General features: G+C 45.8%; 1 protein-coding gene across 1 annotated transcript in view; it reads right to left on the bottom strand.

Moving 5' to 3' along the window:
• Positions 1–1,570: 1,570 nt before the first annotated feature.
• The window catches only part of RASSF3 (Ras association domain family member 3), a 96,098-nt gene continuing 77,750 nt past the window's right edge, over positions 1,571–19,918 (bottom strand). Inside the window, exons 2-5 of the mRNA XM_049782772.1 lie at positions 12,373–12,480; positions 7,559–7,796; positions 5,166–5,275; positions 1,571–2,624 (exon numbers count right to left, since the gene is read on the bottom strand). Coding sequence (XP_049638729.1) covers positions 2,475–2,624; positions 5,166–5,275; positions 7,559–7,796; positions 12,373–12,480 — 606 coding nt within the window. The 3' untranslated portion in view covers positions 1,571–2,474. The remainder of the gene's footprint in view (positions 2,625–5,165; positions 5,276–7,558; positions 7,797–12,372; positions 12,481–19,918) is intronic.

The raw sequence follows: 19,918 nt of genomic DNA, 5'->3' as shown, positions 1-19,918 counted from the left end.
CCTTCCTTCTTTTAACATCGCTCTTGTACCATCACATATTGAAAACAGTATTACAATATAGCTTAGTTTAATTTAACGCAAGAACTTGTGCAATGATTTAAAAAAACTAAAACAAAAACAGCTTTGGCCTCCGTGGCCTTTCTTCTTTGACACGTTAAAAAAAAATGCTGCTGCAGTGACCAGTGTTTGGGAGAGAAGAACACTCTTAAAAGAATCAAAAACTGACCCTTTCAAGACAGTCAAGTTTTCCAAATTGAGGCCTGTAGTGCACATGACGACGAATGAGGTTCTAGGCAATGCAGATGAAGAAGCCCATTGGAGAAAAATCAACTTCAAGTAAAGAAGAAAAAAAATAATTCACAGATACCCATCAGCAACTATTGTAGGTTCGAACAGTGTCTTAATCTGAGAAATAAAGACTTCACAAAAATCTAAGCTTACTGGATTGGATAATTAAGAGACCAGGTGATTGCTAACAGTATACTCAAACCCTAGCACTAGCCTGACTAGTAAAATAGGTATATTTAAAATAAAATAAAATAACAAAAACACCACGAAGGTAATTCCCTGAACAATAACGTATTGGATGACAATGTCACTAAAAAATAAAAAAAATAAAAAAACACAACGACAACAACAAAAAAAAAAAACCATCAATACACTAAAAAGCTACATGCAAAAGTATACAAGATGTGCCACACGTATCTCGGAGCTAGCTCTGCTTTGTTTTTCCATCTTTCTGTGAGCGACTCAGAAAGAGGTGATTGTCTCTTCGAGGGGTGGCATGGAAGAATTCAACCCTTCCCTCTGCCTCCAACAGGTCAGGGTACTTCTCTACACAATCGTGACAGAAATATGTAAGGCACAGCTCACTTCAGAGGCAAAGAACTGAAGCACCTTGGAATTTCAAAAGGAATCCATTAGGTGTCACCAAAGTGTTAACAATTCCTTGGGAATTTATTTAAAAAAAAAAAGAAAGAAAGAAAGAAAAGAAAAGCCAAAACCTAAACTTAAAACAGATGTTGAGGCCCCTAGGAAACAAGCCACTCTGGCCACAACTCAGTTCTGAGTCAGGGCATAGGACAGGGCTGAGGCAGGAGGGCTTCTATTGCACTTGCTTTTCTTTGGTTGATGGAGCTGGTTCCTTGGTTCAAGCCTGTCTGACAGAAACCCTCAGAGTGGTCTGCTGGGGCAGATTTCACACCCTGCCCCGCTGTCTCCTTTGGAACTGAGGACCTGAGTGTGGGAGCTGGTTGTTCGTGTCACTGATCTAAGAAAAAAAAAAAATCAACTTTTTTAAGAAAAAAAATTCAGGGGTGGGAAGAGAGAAAGCGATTGTCTCCAAATGTGCTGCTGGCTGGGGGTGGGGGGGGGGAGGGCAGAAGAGGGGACAGGGAAATGGCGCAAAGGAAAGGCTGGGCTGGATCCTGGCAATGGCTGGGCTGGATCCTGGCAATGTATCATCTACCCACCAAGTACTGCCAGGAGTGAGCCCAGAGTAGCAGCTCCAGACAACTGTTGGGTGTGGCCCCAAAGCTAAGTAAAGGGAATCCTTCACTGACCAACCATTTCCTTTCCAACTTGGAAAACCTGGGCTGGTCAGAGGTGACTGGGATCTCCACATACTATGTGTCATAGGTAAGCAAATGGGGCATAAGACAAACACAAGAGCATTCAGGCTGTGGGGACGGGGTTGGGCTGCAACTCTACCCCAATCTTGGACTCACAGGCCAGCTATTAAGTGACCTCTTCTCTTTTTTTGCCAAGCTCCCACTTTCTTTGGCTGTAGCACCACTTTTCCCCTCACTGGTAGACCAAACCATCCCATGACATACCTCACATCTCAGAACAGAATGCCTCATCTCCTTTCCAATCAAACATAATATACCTTGCTCTACTAACAACCAACTAACTCATCCTCCAAACCACCTCCCTCAGCACTCCCCAACTTCCCTCATGCGCCTCCTTCCAAACTTGCTCTTTACTTTCCATGTCAAACTCCTGAGATTCCTTCACACAACACCCCTCAGGCTTCCCAGCCTCCTGCCTCTTTCAGTTAACATGAACTGTTTCCTGACATTAAAACATTTTTCTTACAGGACAGGTAGTTTCAACGTATGACAGGTATTCAGATAGAGTCCTCGTTAAGCTTTCAAAAAGCATTTGCACATCCTTAAGCTTAACATCATCACATCTTTAGAATAACTGAAAGGAAAAAAAAAATAAAAGAAGTAACACCCCAAGTCCACACTTCCCAGGCACTCTAGAAGGCTCCAGATGAGACTGCAGATTCACAGCTTGCAGACATATGACCAGGCCGGGGTAGGAGTGTCACTAAATCTAAAGAGAAAAGAGGGGTGACCCAAGCATCATGGGGCAAGGAAGCATCCCTCCGAGGAGAGAGAGGCCCTGTGCCAGTTTATCTGCAGGTCCTGTGCCATCTTGGCGCGTGTCACCAGGAGCCTGGGCGTTTTTTAATCGGGTTTCCACACCTCGCGAAGAGCATCTTCCAGCCGGTGTCTGTAGGCCTCATAACGTCGCTTCAGGTTCTGCAGCTGATCGTCCTCTTCCTTGTCCAAGATGCGCAAGAAATTCTGCAGTTCCGGCAGGCTGAAGGCTTCCCACTGAGAAAATTATAAAAAAAAAAAAAAAAAAAAACACAAGTGCATTCAAACTGTCTCTGAATCTGAGCAAGGAGGAGGTTGTGGGGCCCCTCTCCCAGCTGGAGTCTATTGTTGAGTCAGGGTTCAGGGGTGCTGTGTGGTTCCCCCCTGAGAACACCCAAGTGCAACCCCTCCAAGCAATGAGCTATGAGCACTACTAAGTGTTGACAACCCCCCCAAACAAAACAAAAAATAATTATGCAATGAAAGGCTAAATACATGGCAAACATTTTCATAGGCAACTTTTTTTTTTTTTTTGGTTTTTGGGCCACACCCGGCGGTGCTCAGGGGTGACTTCTAGCTGTCTGCTCAGAAATTGCTCCTGGCAGGCACGGGGGACCATATGGGACACCGGAATTTGAACCAACCACCTTTGGTCCTGGATCGGCTGCTTGCAAGGCAAACGCCGCTGTGCTATCTCTCCGGGCCCCCAACTTCATTTTTTTAATAAAGCAATAAAAGTCACTTTGTTATGATTAATTGCTATGTTTTCCTTTTTTTAAAATACATATCTTTATTTAAGAACCATGGTTACAAATATGTCTGTAATACAGGCAACTTCTAAGCAAATAAGAGGTGCAGTAAAGAATTAAATTACTGGCTTATTTGTCTATTTTTGGCCATGTGAGTGATTGGGGACTGAACTCAGAAATGCACCTATCGGGCCTCTGGATTCTCAGCACTGAGCTCCACCTTCTGTCTTCCCAACGTTTAACCTAGAAACTAGACTCACTGCGTCAAGAAATGTCCGAAGTGGATAATCTTACCAGCTTCTATTCTGCCCAGAGGACGGAGAAGCAGAGCTGGAGAGATTTATTACTTAAGCATCGTTTTAAGGTTGACACTTGATCTCAAAGTGCTTTTTTTTTTAAACCAAAGTGACCTAACTACAATTCTCCATAAGAGAAAATGACAAATGTGATATACAGAGACATAATTCTTGACTCTTTTATGCACAAAAAAAAAAAGGTAGGGCGTGTTGGCCAAAGATTCCAGGAAGTTAAATGCCTTTTGGGGTAAAGGAGATTGAATTTCCTTTTTATTTCCCTTTAGGATGAATTAGCCTGCAGACTTCTGTTAGTGGCAAACATATGGAGAAGTATCACCTTTCAAAGTTCAGCTGGATCCAAGTAATTTGGAGACAGAAGGGGTGAAAATTACTCTCTGGGTGGAGATCTTTAAAAGAGGGAGGGAAAGACCATGGGCACACATTTCCGGCCCCCTCTGAAGATAAGAGGCCATAGAATAAGTGTTGCAAAGTATCAGAGGCTAACTTTGATTATTCTTTTCCCTTTGGGGAAGTGGGACAGGGAGGCACACCTGGCAATGTTCTGGAGTTACTCCTGGCTCTGAACTAAAGATTCATTCCTGGCAGATGGGATGCCAGGAATCGAACCAGGATAGGCTTTGTGAAAAGCAAACGCCCTATCTGCTGTTTTATCACTCCAGCCCCTAAGGCTATTTCTAAGTCTAAAAACATAGGAAGGGGCCAAAGGGATAGTACAGTGGGTTGGTAAGGCACTTGGCCTTCTTACATGCAACTGTCCAAGGCTCAAACCCCAGCATGACATACAATCTTGAGCCCTTCAAGGAGGGCTCCCTCAACACAAAGCCAAAGCCAGTAATAAGCCCAAAACAAAGCCAGTTATGACCTAAACATAAAAGAAAAGAAAGAAAAGAAGGGCCAGAGTGGTGGTGCAAGCGGTAAGGCATCTGCCTTGCCCAGCTAGCCTAGGACAGACTGAGGTTTGATCCTCCGGCTGGGAAGGAAGGAAGGAAGGAAGGAAGGAAGGAAGGAAGGAAGGAAGGAAGGAAGGAAGGAAGGAAGGAAGGAAGGAAGGAAGGAAGGGAGGGAGGGAGGGAGGGAGGGAGGGAGGGAGGGAGGGAGGGAGGGAGGGAGGGAGGGAGGGAGGGAGGGAGGGAGGGAGGGAGGGAGGGAGGGGAGGGGAGGGGAGGGTAGGGGAGGGAGAGGGGGAAGGGGAGGGAGGGAGAGGTGGGAAGGTGGGAGAAAGAAAGAAAGGAAAGAAAAGAAAGAAAGAAAGAAAAGAAAGAAAAGAAGGAAGGAAGGAAGGAAGGAAGGAAGGAAGGAAGGAAGGAAGGAAGGAAGGAAGGAAGGAAGGAAGGAAGGAAGGAAGGAAGGAAGGAAGGAAGGAAGGAAGGAAGGAAGGAAGGAAGGAAGGAAGGAAGGAAGGAAGGAAGGAAGAAAGAAAGAAAGAAAGAAAGAAAGAAAGAAAGAAAGAAAGAAAGAAAGAAAGAAAGAAAGAAAGAAAGAAAGAAAGAAAGAAAGAAAGAAAGAAAGAAAGAAAGAAAGAAAGAAAGAAAGAGAATTAATTTAAAAAGAAAATTAGAAGTTGTTTACAAAAATACTTTCCTTCCAAAACTGATTGTCTCATTCTCTCTGTATCCCCCTTTTCCTTTTAGTTATAAAGTCACAGGCAAAAGCTCTATAACAAGGGCCATCTGGCAGTACAGAGCTAAAAGCAAGAATGAACTGTCACTTACCTCTCCAATTTCATGTTCACGAAGAACAAAACTAAGCATGTCTGTTCGGGGTCCTGCTACCAAACGCAGGTAGAGAGGATGTTCCCGGTCTGAGAGCTTGCAGGCATACACTGGGCAAGAAAGGACACAGGGAACATGTCACCATCAAGAGTATAAAGTCATTCATTCCCTTAGACCACACACCAGACCAAAGCCCCAGCCACACTACCACAGCCACAGTCCTCACATTCATCTTATTAGCAATAACAGGGGATAAATCTTCAAGTTTAAATTTAGGCTGGAAATGCATGTCTCCACGTGAGACCTGGGGCACTGTGGACCTTTACCACCACCACCACCACCACCATCACTCCACCACCAAAAGCATGAATTGGGGAAAGGTAATGACTTAAAGCACCTCTGGGTTTGGCTCCCAGCCGCAGTATCAATTCCAAAATGGGCTTCCTTTGGACAGTTAAAGCTTTCTTCCATGAAACCCAAGACTGGAAAAGTCTTTCAGCATTACAGGCAATAGCAATGTCAAAATGGAGGAAAGCAGTCAACCTGGCAGTGCTCAAGGTTTAATCTGGGCTCTGCACTCAAGGATTATTCCTGGTCATGCTTGGGAGTACAATGGGTTCTGAGGATCAAACAAGGTCAGTCACATACAAGGCAAATATCCTACCTGAAGCTATTCTATAGCACAAGCCCCCAATATGAGCTTTTGCTAATTCTGCTGCTCCTTTTAAAAGGGAAGGGATTGGGCCCGGAGAGATAGCACAGCAGTGTTTGCCTTGCAAGCAGCGGATCCAGGACCAAAGGTGGTTGGTTCAAATCCCGGTGTCCCATATGGTCCCCCGTGCCTGCCAGGAGCTATTTCTGAGCAGACAGCCAGGAGTAACCCCCTGAGCACTGCCGGGTGTGGCCCAAAAACAAAAAAAAAAAAAAAAAAAAAGGGAAGGGAAGGGATTAATTTGGGGGGACAGCAGCCTTCTGATTTTTTGGAAGTCCTCAAGGGGCCTGGAGACCCCTCTCAGTAAGACCTGGCCCACTATGATATCAATGTTGGCCCAAAAACCAGTGCTGTCTGGTTGTGCTGGGGACCACTAGGCCCAAAACTATTAGTACCAGGGAGTTGGGAGAGGTATAATATTGTGCCAGAAATTGAACAGGGTTAGGAGGTAATTCAAGGGGTTGGCATGCATGCCTGGTATGCCCGACTTGGTTCATGAAAGGAAGCTTTGGCTGTCATACTGTGCAGCTGAAATCCATGCAATCAGGTGAACAGACTGGCAGATAAAACCGTCACCTAAGCTGAACTTCTCTGCCGGGCAGAAGCAGCTTTCGAGGATCAGAATCTTGGCCTGTCTGTCTCTGGCACTCTGAAGGGCCCGCAACAAGCTGGCTTCCACCCCCGGCAATTATTACATCAAGGTCACTATGCTCTGGGTTGGGTCCGCCCTCCCCAGAAAAAGCATCTAGGATTGACTGAGCACATGGATACCCCATTTTCTAATTAGCACTTAATGAATCACTAAATCACTGGTGTCCATCGTTGGGATCAGTTTCTGCCTGACTGCTGAACCAGGAATCCTGGTTGAATGTCAAGCTGTAACTTGGTATTTTCTATCCACTGCATTTGAAAATTACCACGGGCAGAAGCCATGAAATAACATTTCAATGTTATTTACTCACTATGCACTTACGATGGATCATTGCCAAAAGGCTCCCCTGTGCCTTGCACAACAAACAGGGGAAACAGAAGGACTGTCCCAGAGCTGTTAAGTCTGAAACACGTGGAAACACTCACATGTACCTTGAATAGGGAACATGTCGTGGGAAATTTCAAGATCTTTAGCATTAAATTGGCTAGGGACAGAGAGAGAGAGCAAAAGGGCTAAGGAACTGCTTTGTATGCCCATGACCCCTGCCTGAGCCAGGGACATAAGACAGACAGAAACACACACACACACACCTTCATCGATTCCCTATAAATGACCATGGAAATATGCTGGAGCCCCTCTTATCCCCAGAACAAATGCAGGAACCTCTGGAAATATGCTGGAGCCCCTGGAGCCCCTCTTACACACACACACACACACACACACACACACACACACACACACACACACACACACACCCCTTCATCGATTCCCTATAAATGGAGCCCCTCTTATACACACACACACACACACACACACACACACACACACACACACACACACACACACACACACACACACACCTTCATCGATTCCCTATAAATGACCATGGAAATATGCCGGAGCCCCTCTTATCCCCAGAACAAATGCAGGAACCTCTAGGAAGTAGTCAGAGTAAGATCATTTCCCCCACCTCACCCCAGTTCCTAAGAAGGGTGTCTGGACAAGGTGACCTTGAAGCAGATGCCTCACCTTGATCTTCCCTGTGGCATCGCTTATAAAGTGCGAACTTGTTGGGACTCTCAGTCACGAGGAACTTTTTGAGCAGGGCCTCGATCACCTCCCGGACGGTGTTGGTACTGCTGATATGAAGCGTGTTCACGCAGCCATTGCTACCAGGCGGCAGTTTTCCCGGGCTTGGCGAGGTCTGCGGAGGTTTGCAGAGTTCCATCTGGACTTTGATGAAGCCAGTGTAAATCCCATTTGAATTCTGCAATGGGAAGTAAAGTACACACTGAGCTGGGCTGAAAATGGCTACCTAAGAAGATTGCAGCAAATAGGCAGCTGGGAGCACCCAGCTCTGTGGTGGAACCTCACCCCTGGCCCAGGAAGGAGGCCAATATACCCCCATGAGGGTTCCAGAGGACAGTCTGTGAGCAGATGCGGTGCACAGGCTGCGACTCACTCTTCTGCAGCTACATGTCCAAGCTACAAGGTCCCTGTAACTGCAGGAATGCAACCCAGACCGCAAATTCAGGAAAGCTGCCTTCAGACCTGCCTATGTGACCAACAAATCAACATCTACTCTGAGAGCTTGAAACACTCAGACCAATAAAGGTGCAGGGGAAGCAAATAAACTGGCTACGACAGGGCCGGAGAGATAGCACAGAGGTGGTGTGTTTGTCTTGCGTGCAAAAGGATGGTGGTTCGAATCCCAGCATCCCGTATGGTTCCCCGAGCCTGCCAGGAGCAATTTCTGAGCGTAAGGCCGGGAGTAATCCGAGTGCTGCCAGGAGTGACCCAAAAACAAGCAAAAAAATAAAAATAGGGGCCGGGCGGTGGCGCTAAAGGTAAGGTGCCTGCCTTGCCTGCGCTAGCCTTGGACGGACCGCAGTTCGATCCCCCGGTGTCCCATATGATCCCCCAAGCCAGGAGCAACTTCTGAGCACATAGCCAGGAGTAACCCTGAGCGTTACCGGGTGTGGCCCAAAAACCAAAAAAAAAAAAATAAAAAATAAAAGAAATAAAAATAAAACGGCTATTATTATTATGGGCATTAATTAGGGCTGAAGACATAAACTGGCAGGTAAGGTACCTGTTTTGCATGTGTCGGACCCAGGTTCAATCTCCTGCACCCTGTATGGTTCCCTGAGCTGTCAGGAGTGATCCTTGGGCACAGAGGCAGGGACAAACCCTGAGCACTGCCAGATGTGGCCCATACCTCCTCCCATACCCCACAAAATAGGTTCAAATGGTTTGGAATCCAATACATTGGGGGGGTGTTGTTTTTATTGTTTGTTTATTTTGGGATGACATCCGGAGGCACTCAGGGGTTATTCCCGGCTCAATGCTCAGAAATCACTCCTGGCAGGCTCAGGGGACCATATGGGATGCCGGGAATGAACCCGGATGCAAGGTAAATACCCTAAGGTTGTGCTATTGCTCAGGCTCCCTGAACGAAAATCATTTTTACCAAAAATGTTCAAATGGTTTCTAGGGGTTATTTTTGAGGGGGATAAATAGGGGTTCATTCCAGTGGTGCTGGAAGACTAGTATCAGTTACTAGTGACTGAACTCAGGCTCCTGCATGCAAAGCACCACTAGTCCTTTGCACCACCTCCCTGGCCCCTTAGCAGTGTTTGAAAAATAAATTCAAGCTACAATGTATATAATACCACATCTTTTGGGGGGTAACTCGGTGATGTTCAGGGGTTACTCACTCCTGGTTCTATGCTCAGGAATCAAACCTAGGTGAGCCAAGTAACAAGGAAAGTTCTATACTGTACTATATCTCTGGCCCCATAATATCCATCTTATAAGTACCTTTTGTTGGTCTTAACATGGTACATTTAAGTGTTACCTCTCTGGGAACCGGAGAGGAGAGAACATAGGCAAGTGTCTTGCATGTGACTGAGCACTGACAGGAGTGACCCCAGGGTCACAATCTTCATCCCTTCTATTCTTTCTCTCTCTCTTTTTACTTATTTTTTTATTTTTTTCTTATTTTTTCTTATAAAATTTTATTATTCGTTTGTTTAATTTTGGGCTACACCTAGGGACGCTCGGGGGTTACTCATGGCTCAGTGCTCAGAAATCACTCCTGGTAGGTTCAGGGGACCATATGGGATGCCAGGAATCAAACCCGGGTCCGTCCCAGGTTGGCCACATGCAAGGCAAACATACTACTGCTGTGCTATCTCTCCTAACCTTTTTTTTTTTTTTTTTTTTTAAGTAAAAAATACATTTTGTTTGCAGGTACTGAGGAAGAGAAGGAGAGGCTAAGACAGACAGTAAGGGGCCAGAGAGATAGCATGGAAATAGGGCTTTTGCTTTGCATGCAGAAGGATGGTGGTTCGAATCCCGGCATCCCATATGGTCCCTCGAGACTGCCAGGAGCAATAGAGCCAAGAGTAACCCCTGAGCGCTGCAGGGTGTGACCAAAAAACTAAAAAACTAAAAAAAAAAAAAAGTGAGAGAGAGAGAGAGAGAGAGAAAGAGGGAAAGAGGGAAAGAGGAAGGGAGAGAGAGAGGGGGGGAGAGAGAGGGGAGAGGGGGGAGAGAAGGGGGAGGGGGGAGAGAGAGAGATTCTCCAGACGTGGAAAGAGCCCCAGTGTAAGAGAGAGAGAGAGAGAGAGAGAGAGAGAGAGAGAGAGAGAGAGGAGAGAGAGAGGAGAGAGGAGAGAGAGAGAGAGAGAGAGAGAGAGAGAGAGAGAGAGAGAGAGAGAGAGAGAGAGAGAGATTCTCCAGACGTGGAAAGAGCCCCAGTGTAACCGACAGAGAGAGAGAGAGAGAGAGAGAGAGAGAGAGAGAGAGAGAGAGAGAGAGAGAGAGAGAGAGAGAGAGATATTCTCCAGACGTGGAAAGAGCCCCAGTGTAACCGACCCAGCATGGAAGTCAGAAAATTCACATCTCTGGGGGGAAGGTGCGGGCAACATGTACTCGAGCACCATGTACCCAGGCAACACATGTGCCTCTTTAAACAGCTTTTTTAAAGTATTTTTTAAATATCCAAGAACAGAATGGACTGAGTGCATGCTTTGCATGTGGGAGGCAGGTTTGCTCCTTGGCACTGTTTGATCCCCAAACAAGCCGGGAGAAACTCCCAGCACATAGCTTGTGAGCACAGCTGGGTATGTGAACCCCCCAAACTAAAAGCTACACCTATTAATTATACACAGCATGAATTCAGTATGTGCCCTTTTTGGGGGTGAGGCTAGCAATTGAGCCCAGGGCCACACATGTGTAAAGCAAGTACTACTATGATAAATATTTTTGCCCCTTCCATATTTTTTCAGTCTGAAAAAATAAGGAAACCTGCTCTATGTTAATCTCCATGGGTGGAATATTTCTGCTTTGATTTAAAAAAATAATACATGTTTGTAAAAGAAGAAAGAGTGCTGCTAAAATAATAAGATAATCTTTTTGTTGTTTTGGGACCGTGCTCAGGGGTTACTTCTGGTTCTTCACTCAGGAATCATGCCTGGTGGGCTCAGGGACCATACAGGATGCCAGAGATTAAACCAGCATTGGGCACATGCTAGGCAAGCACCTTATCTGCTGTGCTGTCTTACCTCTCTGGACCCAATAATCTTAAGATTATATTCCCCTTGGGACAGTATTTCACAGGGAGTGATCTTCTATCACAAGGGGAGAGGGCTTGGGTCTCATCTGGTGACCCAGGATTGCTCCTGCTTCATGTTTGAGAGACCATACAGTGCTGGGGATAGAACTCAGGTCTCTTGAGTGCCAAACCCATGCATAGCCCTTGAACTACTCTCTAGCCCATAAATGCTTATGTTTAAAAGTTCTTTCTAGGGACATCACAAGATTCAGGAGGGCCTGCTGTAAAGAGTTCTCCTGTGTCCTCAGCTGAGTTATGTCAGTATACAGTCAATAGACTGGGATGCAAGGGTCCAAAGATCCAGAAAACCAGCACAGATAGTAGTAGATACTAGAAGAAAGAAAGCCCAGAGTTGAATGGATGAGTTAGAGACAAGGGCTGAGAGCACTCCAACTTTGTCCTCTGCTCTCTTCTCACTAACAACCAAACTGCTCTCCCTGCCCCCTGGTTCAGCCCTGCAGATTTGTGAAGCAACAACACTGCACAGGAAGCAGAAACTCCCAGGCCTCCTTCCTCTTACCCTGTCAACCAGCTGAGGACAATCTCAGTTCCATTCACTCTGGGGCACAAATTTTATCTACAGGCCTGACACCAGGATCAAGCTTATCTGTTAAACAGCCCAAAATCCCTGGGAAGGTGGGAAACCCAATGGTGGTCATAAAATCTTTTGTTCGCTTTGTTTTCTTGTGCCAACACAGGTGTTGCTGCTAGGGATGATCCGGGTTAGCCACATACAAGGCAAAAATATTTTGTTTTGTTTTGTGTGTGACTGGGGCAAATATGGCAATGCTCAAGATCTACTCCTTATTCTGCACTTGGGAGTAACTCCTGGCAGTGTTGGGGGACCATATGGAATGCCAGAGATCAAATCAAGGTTGGCTGTGTACCAGGTAAATACCCTCTCTGTACTATCTCTCTAGCTCCAAAGCTAACAGCATGTACTATTATGTATTACTGTTATTATGTACTATTAACCCATGTACTATTCCTCATGCCCCACACAAAAATGTTCTAAATACAATTTTAGTAAGTATTAAATGATTTTTAGTGATAACACTACTGCAAAAATCCAGCTTTAATGATGAAGAAATATTCTATTTTTTTCTGTCAGGCATTCCTTCTAGTGTAAAATTTTCCAAATGCCATTCAGACCATTTAAAACATACAAATGGTAATACTGGCAAATTTATGTTTGTCTTAAGACTAAAATATTCTGGATACTCACCAAGGTCATCTTCAGCTTGTCCGTGACTGCTAAGTTGTATTTATGAATTTTCTCTTTGATTTCCTCCTTGCTGAGGTAACTGTAAGTGTCCTTCTCTTTCTCCACATCCTAGAAGAAAAACAAACCAGGCCACACATGAGCAATCATAGGGAAAAAATGTAGATAAGCTTGGATTCTTTTTACATACCACACAAGAATGATTATGCAATAATTTACCTTGAAACTCACTCTTTTTTTTTTTTTTTTGGTTTTTGGGCCACACCCGGTAACGCTCAGGGGTTACTCCTGGCTATGTGCTCAGAAGTTGCTCCTGGCTTGGGGGACCATATGGGACACGGGGGATCGAACCGCGGTCTGTCCAAGGCTAGCGCAGGCAAGGCAGGCACCTTACCTTTAGCGCCACCGCCCGGCCCCGAAACTCACTCTTTACCAACTCCCTACCCTATCCCCAACTCTCTCCCTCTCTTCTCCCCGCCCCTCTCTCTCATGTTCAATTTATTCTATTCCTTCAAAATACAGTCTTCCAATTTAAAAAAACAAAACTAATTTGGGGTCTGGAAGACTGGATCTCAGCTCTGCATGTGGAGTCTCAGGATCAATCCCCGACATCACGTGGTTCCCCAAAGGCTGCCAGGAAAGATCCCTAAGCGTCAGCCAGGAGTAACCCCATATTGCTAGGGATGTCTCCAATCACCCAATATGATCTTAAAACTTGATCTCAGCCAAAAGGCTGAGAAATGATCACTCAATATTATTTTGGAAAACTGTTACCTTTTCCTTGATGTCCCCTAACAGTACCTGTTAGATTAACAATTTCTTTGTTTGGTTTTGAGAACTACACCATACAGTGTAGGGGTACAGAACCACAGAACCCAGGGCTCCAACTCTGAGCTCTCTGGGCCTATTTTGAACAAATTTCAAGACAGAGACAAAGACTCCCACATTCAAAACTTACACATCCCCCCACGCAAAACATACACACATATAACCAAAATTTGTTAGCATATCCTATGACCTCTATTTATATATTTGTACATGTACCAGGACCCGAGCAATAGTACAGCATTTGCAAACTTGGATTCAATCCCTGACACTACATACGGTCACCAGAGTTTTACCAGGAATGATCCCTGAGCAGAACCAGGAGTAAGCTTTTGAACACTACTGGGTGTGGCCCCAAAAGACATGCACAAAATTAAAAACAACTACAACAAAAATAAACCATGCTAAACACATCACTATACATTGACAATGACTTCTATACGACCCAGGACATAGCACCTAAACTATCAATGAGACAGATTGTGACTAAGTACCCCAAGGTCAAAGCTCCCTGACAAATACTGAAAGACAAATATGCCCTAGTTATAGGGAGGCCTGTAACATGTTTACATGACAACCAATATGTCTTCTGAGAGAGGAAATAGACTGGCAAGACAATGATGACCAATGATGATCTCCAGCTCCTTCTTCCCAGAAAGGATTCTCTCATCATCAAACATCAACCAGAAGTGAGGTAGAATTCAAGTGGCAGAGCATGTGCCTCGCATGGGTGAAAATCTGCACTTGTGTTTGGGGAAGGGGTCATTCTTGGCAGTGCTTGATAGATATTTCCTGCTTTGTGTTCTGAGGTCATTCCAGGGAAAGCTCTAGAATTCAGGCAATGCTGGGGTTGGCCACATGAGCGCCACCTATACTGTCTCCTCAGCACTTGTTCTTGTCTGTGCTGGGGCCACATCTGGCAGCATCTGGGAAGCCACCTGGGGTCAGTGATCACATCCAGGACTCTGGCCTAAGAAGCACATAGTCCCAGTCCTTTAATTTCAGTCCCTTGGGCCCTAAGTTTTATCACCTTATAGTCATCCCAGCACTGCCGGGTGTGATCCTGGTGACTTCCAAGTCCTGCTGGTTTGAGGAGCACCTGATCACAGGATTGGAGAACCTGACTTTTCAGTTCAGTACTGGTCAACCCAGCCTAGCAGGTAAAACTCAGAGGCTGTGAGGCTATAGTGTCCAGCTGATATCACTACCTTCTAAATTGCAATCACCTAATATAATAATTTGATAGGTGTATGTCACAGTTATAGAGGTTTTAGTTAACAGCTGTGAGCCCATACAAATGGATTTTTATTTTCCTTCTGTTGAGAGGTGTTAATATCTATCTTCTTACATGATCTTGTCTTTTTGAGTAAACAGATAAGGCAGCCAGTGCACCAAGGCCAGAGACCAAGGCTGACACACTGCAAATATTTGCTGAACTGCTGGGTGCCAGGTGCTGTCCCGGTGAGAAGATGCCAGGTGCAACCTCCAGCCCCTCAATGACTGCTCCTAGTCCCAGCTGGTGATGATGGAGGGAGGAAGGACCAGAGGAAGGAGTCCAGTGATCGGCAAAGGGCTGGAGCAGGTATGCCTTGTATGCTTCTGACCCAGATTTGATCCCTAGTATCCCATACACACTGGGAATAATTCCAAGGTGTGGAGTCAAGAGTAAGTCAAGCCTAAACATGAATGGGTGTGGCCCATGCAAACCCCCCAACAACCAAACAACTCCCCCAAGCTCCAGAGGGAAACAACCCAGAGTGGTAAGACCTTGAGAGGAGCAGATTGGCAACAGAGCTGGGAACAGGAGGCCCAGGCCCTGGCATAGGATGCACTGGTTTCTTTCTCATGTCACAAGTGCAGAGTCTCCTGATCTGAAAGTCCCAAGCCGGTAGCCATTTAAGAAATCCACTGTGCGCAGGGAGATGGCTCAGAGAGATGGATCATATGCCATGCTAATGTGGGAGCCTTGGGTTTGATCTCCAGCAGATGGGTTCCTGAGCATCTTGGCCTAGTGCCCCCACAACCCCATATGCCTCCTCTCTTAAAACAAGGAAACCCCTTTCCTCTCTAGGGAAGAATCCTTTTGTTCTTCCTCTACATGCTTTTGGCGAGACAGTGATAGCTATGGGAAGAAGGAAAGGGGGGCTTGTAGCAGCCAGAGCAGGTACAACAGGTTCATAGGGTGGAGCTGGGAAAAGAGGGTTAAAATTGGGAGAGGAAACCATGCTATGAAGCTCAGCAGCTGAGCACTGGCCTGGATCCATCTCCAGCACTGTGTTTGTTTTGAGATGTGTTTAATTGATTTTGGGCCATACCCAACTGTGGTTCTGGTTCTGTGCTTAGAGAACCATATGGGGTACTGGGGATTGAACCCAGGTCAGCGACATGCAATGCAAGTGTCTTTCTCTCTGGCCCCAAATATTGCGCTTTTTTTTTTTTTTTTAAAGAAACAAGAACCGGGGCTGGAGAGATAGCATGGAGGTACAGCATTTGCCTTGCAGGCAGAAGGTTGGTGGTTCGAATCCCTGCATCCCATACAGTCTCCTGAGCCTGCCAGGAGCTATTTCTGAGCATAGAGCCAGGAGTAACCCCTGAGCGCTGCTGGGTGTGACCCAAAAACCAAAAAAACAAAAAAAAAAAAAAAAAAAAAAGAAGCAAGATCCCAGGAATCCAGAAGACCAGCCAGTGGCACCTAGGCCAGTGAAGGCTCAAGTGAGCTTCCTGAGTGAGAGAAGGTGGTTTGGAAAGGGAAGGGATCCATTGTCATTTCAACAAGGTCAATCTGCATTTATAATTCCTCCCCACCTTTCAGTTTCTTGGAGGTTCTACACAACACTGAAGAGAGACACACCTCACTCTGTTTACATTCAGCAATCTCTGGGGGGCTGCTTCCGGTCCTGGGTAGGTCCCCAATGGTGGTAACAAGGTTCTACCATAAACATTCTTTGATAAGGGCATGCACTGCCCTCATCTACATCTGTGAGTGGCACCATCCTGAAGCATGGCCCCATCCATCAATCCATCCCCTATCCAAATGTCTATCCATCCACCATTCATGCATCCATCCTTCCCCTCATCCACCCACCCCTCCCTGAGAGAAATGGAGGCACCTGTGAACCTTCGAAGAAGGGCCTGCCCCCACAATGTGAGGTAAGCCCGGGAAACTGGTCTACACTCTTCTTGCTAACTTGCTAACCTTTTTGTCATTCTGAGATATCAAAGATCACATTTTTAGGTAAAACCTACACCCAAACAGGCACACGCAGCTGAGGGTGCCTATGTTTAAGGGCGAACAGCTGATGAGGCAGATGTCCCTGTTTCATCTAAGTGAAGGGTTTCAGTTATCCACAGTGCTGAGTCCCCAGCTCTATTATACCCAGCTGTGTGATCAAGGTACCTTAACTTCTTGGAGTTGCACTTTTCACCTCTATGCCAAATGATAACTATTTTTTGTTTTGGTTTTTTGGGCCACACCTGGTACGCTCAGGGTTTAAACCTGGCTGTGTTTTCAGGGATCAGTACTGGGGCTGAGGGGACTACATTAGATGCCAAAGATCGAACCCTGGACTATCAAACCCACTGTACTATCTCTCCAGCCCCACAATATATCTTCTTTTGTTGTTGTTGTTGTTTTTTTGTTTTTGTTTTTGGGCCACACCCGGCATTGCTCAGGGGTTACTCCTGGATGTCTTGCTCAGAAATAGCTCCTGGCAGGCACGGGGGACCATATGGGACACCGGGATTCGAACCAACCACCTTTGGTCCTGGATCGGCTGCTTGCAAGGCAAACGCCACTGTGCTATCTCTCTGGGCCCACAATATATCTTCTTATAGAGCTGGTTGGAGAATATGTTATACAACCTATCCTTCAGTAGCTATTAGCACACATGTGTGTGGTGCCAAGAATTCAAAACAAAGCCTCACAGATGCAAGGCACATGTTCTACTACTGAGCTACACCCCCAGTCTTCAACAGCTATTTGTTCTGTCAACTGGTCTGGCTCTATCAACCACTCATATCTAGGAACATGATGTGGGGGGAGGAGAGGACCAAAAAGATTTCCATCTTTTCTCTGCTGATAGCCTGGCTGTCTCATGCTCTCTGCCTCACCTCCTTGTGGGTCTTTTGTTATTGCTCTTTTCCTTTTACATCACAGATGTCTTAAATAACTATTTAAAACCCTAACCCTAGCTCTAGCCCTGACCTGATCCTACCCTAACTCTAACCCTAAACCAAACCTAACCCTACTCCAACCCTAACTAATTAACTAACTAACTCTATCCCTAAAATCAACCCAAACCCTAACCCAAGAACTATCATAATCCTGACCCTAAACCTAAACTTAACCCGAGGCCTACCCTAGCCCCAGCACTTGCCCTAACCCTAACTCTAACCCTAAATTAACCTAACCTAAATCTAACCCTCACCCTAAACTTAACCTAAACCTAACCCTGTCTAGCCAACACTAACCATAACCTAACCCTAAACTTTTTTTTGTTTTGTTTTGATTTTGGGGTCATACCCAGCAGCGCTCAGGGGCTACTCCTGGCTCTATGCTCAGAAATCGCTCCTGGCAGACTCAGGGGACCATAGGGGATGCCAGGATTCGAACCAATGACCTTCTGCATAAAAGGCAAATGCCGTACCTCCATGCTATCTCTCTGGCCCCCCCTAACCCTAAACTTAAACCTGACCCTGATGTGACCCTAAACCTAAACCTAGCCCTGACCCTAACCTTACCCTAATCCTAACTCTAATCCTAACCCAAAATTTAACCCTAACCTTAACACTAACCCTAACCTTAGTCCTAACCCCAACACTAACTCTAACTCTTACCCAACCCTAACCCTAACTAGGATTAGAATGATAGTATGGCAGGTAGGGGGTGTGAGTTGCATATGGCAGATCTTGGTTGGATACCCAGCATCCCTTATGATCCCTGGAGCCAACTAAGAGTGATTCCTGAGTGAAGAGTCTGGAGGAAGCCCTGTGTGGCTGAATGTGGGCCAAAAACAAATAAAAACTAGGGTCAAAGAAATAATATAGCAAGTAACGTGCTTGTTCTGCAAGTAGCCAACCTGGGTTTGATCCTGGCACCCAATATGGTCCACTGAGCACTGCCAGGAGAGCTTCCGGAACATAGAACTGGGCAGTAATACCTGAGCACAACTGGGTGTGGCCCACAAACACAAACAAACACAAGGGCAAAAAAAGGGAAAAGAGCAATGTAAGAGGCAACTCTTCCAGAGCAAATTAAAGTCTTTTCCTGAAGGAAAGAATCTGAAAAGTGGTTTCTGGGACATCCCGCCCTGCGACTGTCATACTCTCATAACACAAGGGCCAACAACCAGTCAGTGCCACGTCCTGGGACTCTAGCTATCTGTCCATGGCCGCTGTAGGATTGAGATTTTTCTCCCCTGCTAAATAAAAAGGTGTTTGGTTGGGTTGGGTTTTTTGGTTTGTTTTATTTTGTGTGGTTTTTTTTTTTTTAATTGGTTTGTTGTTACTTTTTTCTTTTTTTTTTTTTTTTAAGTGACATTCAAGCTTATTTCCATTTATGTAAAAGCTCAGGGACTCATTCTCCCTAAGTTGGACTTGCAGGCAATGCTCCCTCCCCTGCAGCTGTGATGTTTGCTCTAGTTCATGCCTCAGTGGCCAGAGCTGCTCCCTCAACCTCTTTCTATTCAAAGAAGCTGCTCTTGAACTAAAGTGATAATAAGGGGAAGTGTTGGCCTTGCATGCTACTGACCCAATTCAATCCCCAGCAGGACATATGGTCCCCTGACTAATGCTGGGGGTGGGGGGGGGTCACTCCTGAACACACAGTCATAAAGAAGCCCCCAAACACCACCAGATGTACCCCTGCACCTCCTACAAAGTCCAACGACTAGATCTCAGGGTGGGAAAGTGAGTGAAGGAAAAGGGTCGGCTGACACGCACCACACTATAAGAACCACAGAATACCTCTAAACACAAACACAAATAAGATGCTCTGGGCCCAGAGAGATAGCACAGTGGTGCTTGCCTTGCAAGCAGCCGATCCAGAACCTAAGGTGGTTGGTTCGAATCCGGGTGTCCCATATGGTCCCCCATGCCTGCCAGGAGCTATTTCTGAGCAGACAGCCAGGAGTAACCCCTGAGCACCACTGGGTATGACCCAAAAACCAAAAACCAAAAAAAAAAAAAAAAAAAAAGATGCTCTGTAGTTAGAACGGGGTTCTCTTTCCACACCCCATCAGAGAACTCCCAGTAAATCAGAAGGCTCAAGAGCTCTGAGAGTGGCCACAGTGATAACACAGCAGTAGGACGTTTGCCTTGCCAACCTGGGACAAACCCGGGTTCGATTCCTGGCATCCCATATGGTCCCCCAAGCCTGCCAGGAGCAATTTCTGAACACAGAGCCAGGAATAACCCATGAGCGCTTCCAGCTGTGGCCCCAAAAACCAAAAAAAAATAAATAAATAAAACAAAATGAAAAAGAGCTCTGAGAAACCTGGATGTTAGTTAAGAAGGCCCTTGTACAGGACAGAGCAAGGAAACCTGGAAAGAACAGACTTTTATGATGCAGTGTTCGTTCCTGATGAACACATGGATGTTTTATTACACAGAACAGGTATTTCTTTCCTCTTATTAATTATTCACTCAGGATAGGATTCTGCATTCACTGCAGGGTATTAGTGAACTCAAAGCACATCTGCTGAACGCTGACATTTTAAACAATCTC

The sequence above is a fragment of the Suncus etruscus genome, chromosome 11 (genome assembly GCF_024139225.1).
Source record: "Suncus etruscus isolate mSunEtr1 chromosome 11, mSunEtr1.pri.cur, whole genome shotgun sequence".
NCBI lineage: Eukaryota > Metazoa > Chordata > Mammalia > Eulipotyphla > Soricidae > Suncus > Suncus etruscus.
Note: the sequence above shows the minus strand (reverse complement) of the source record. Positions and strands in the feature narration are given on the sequence as shown.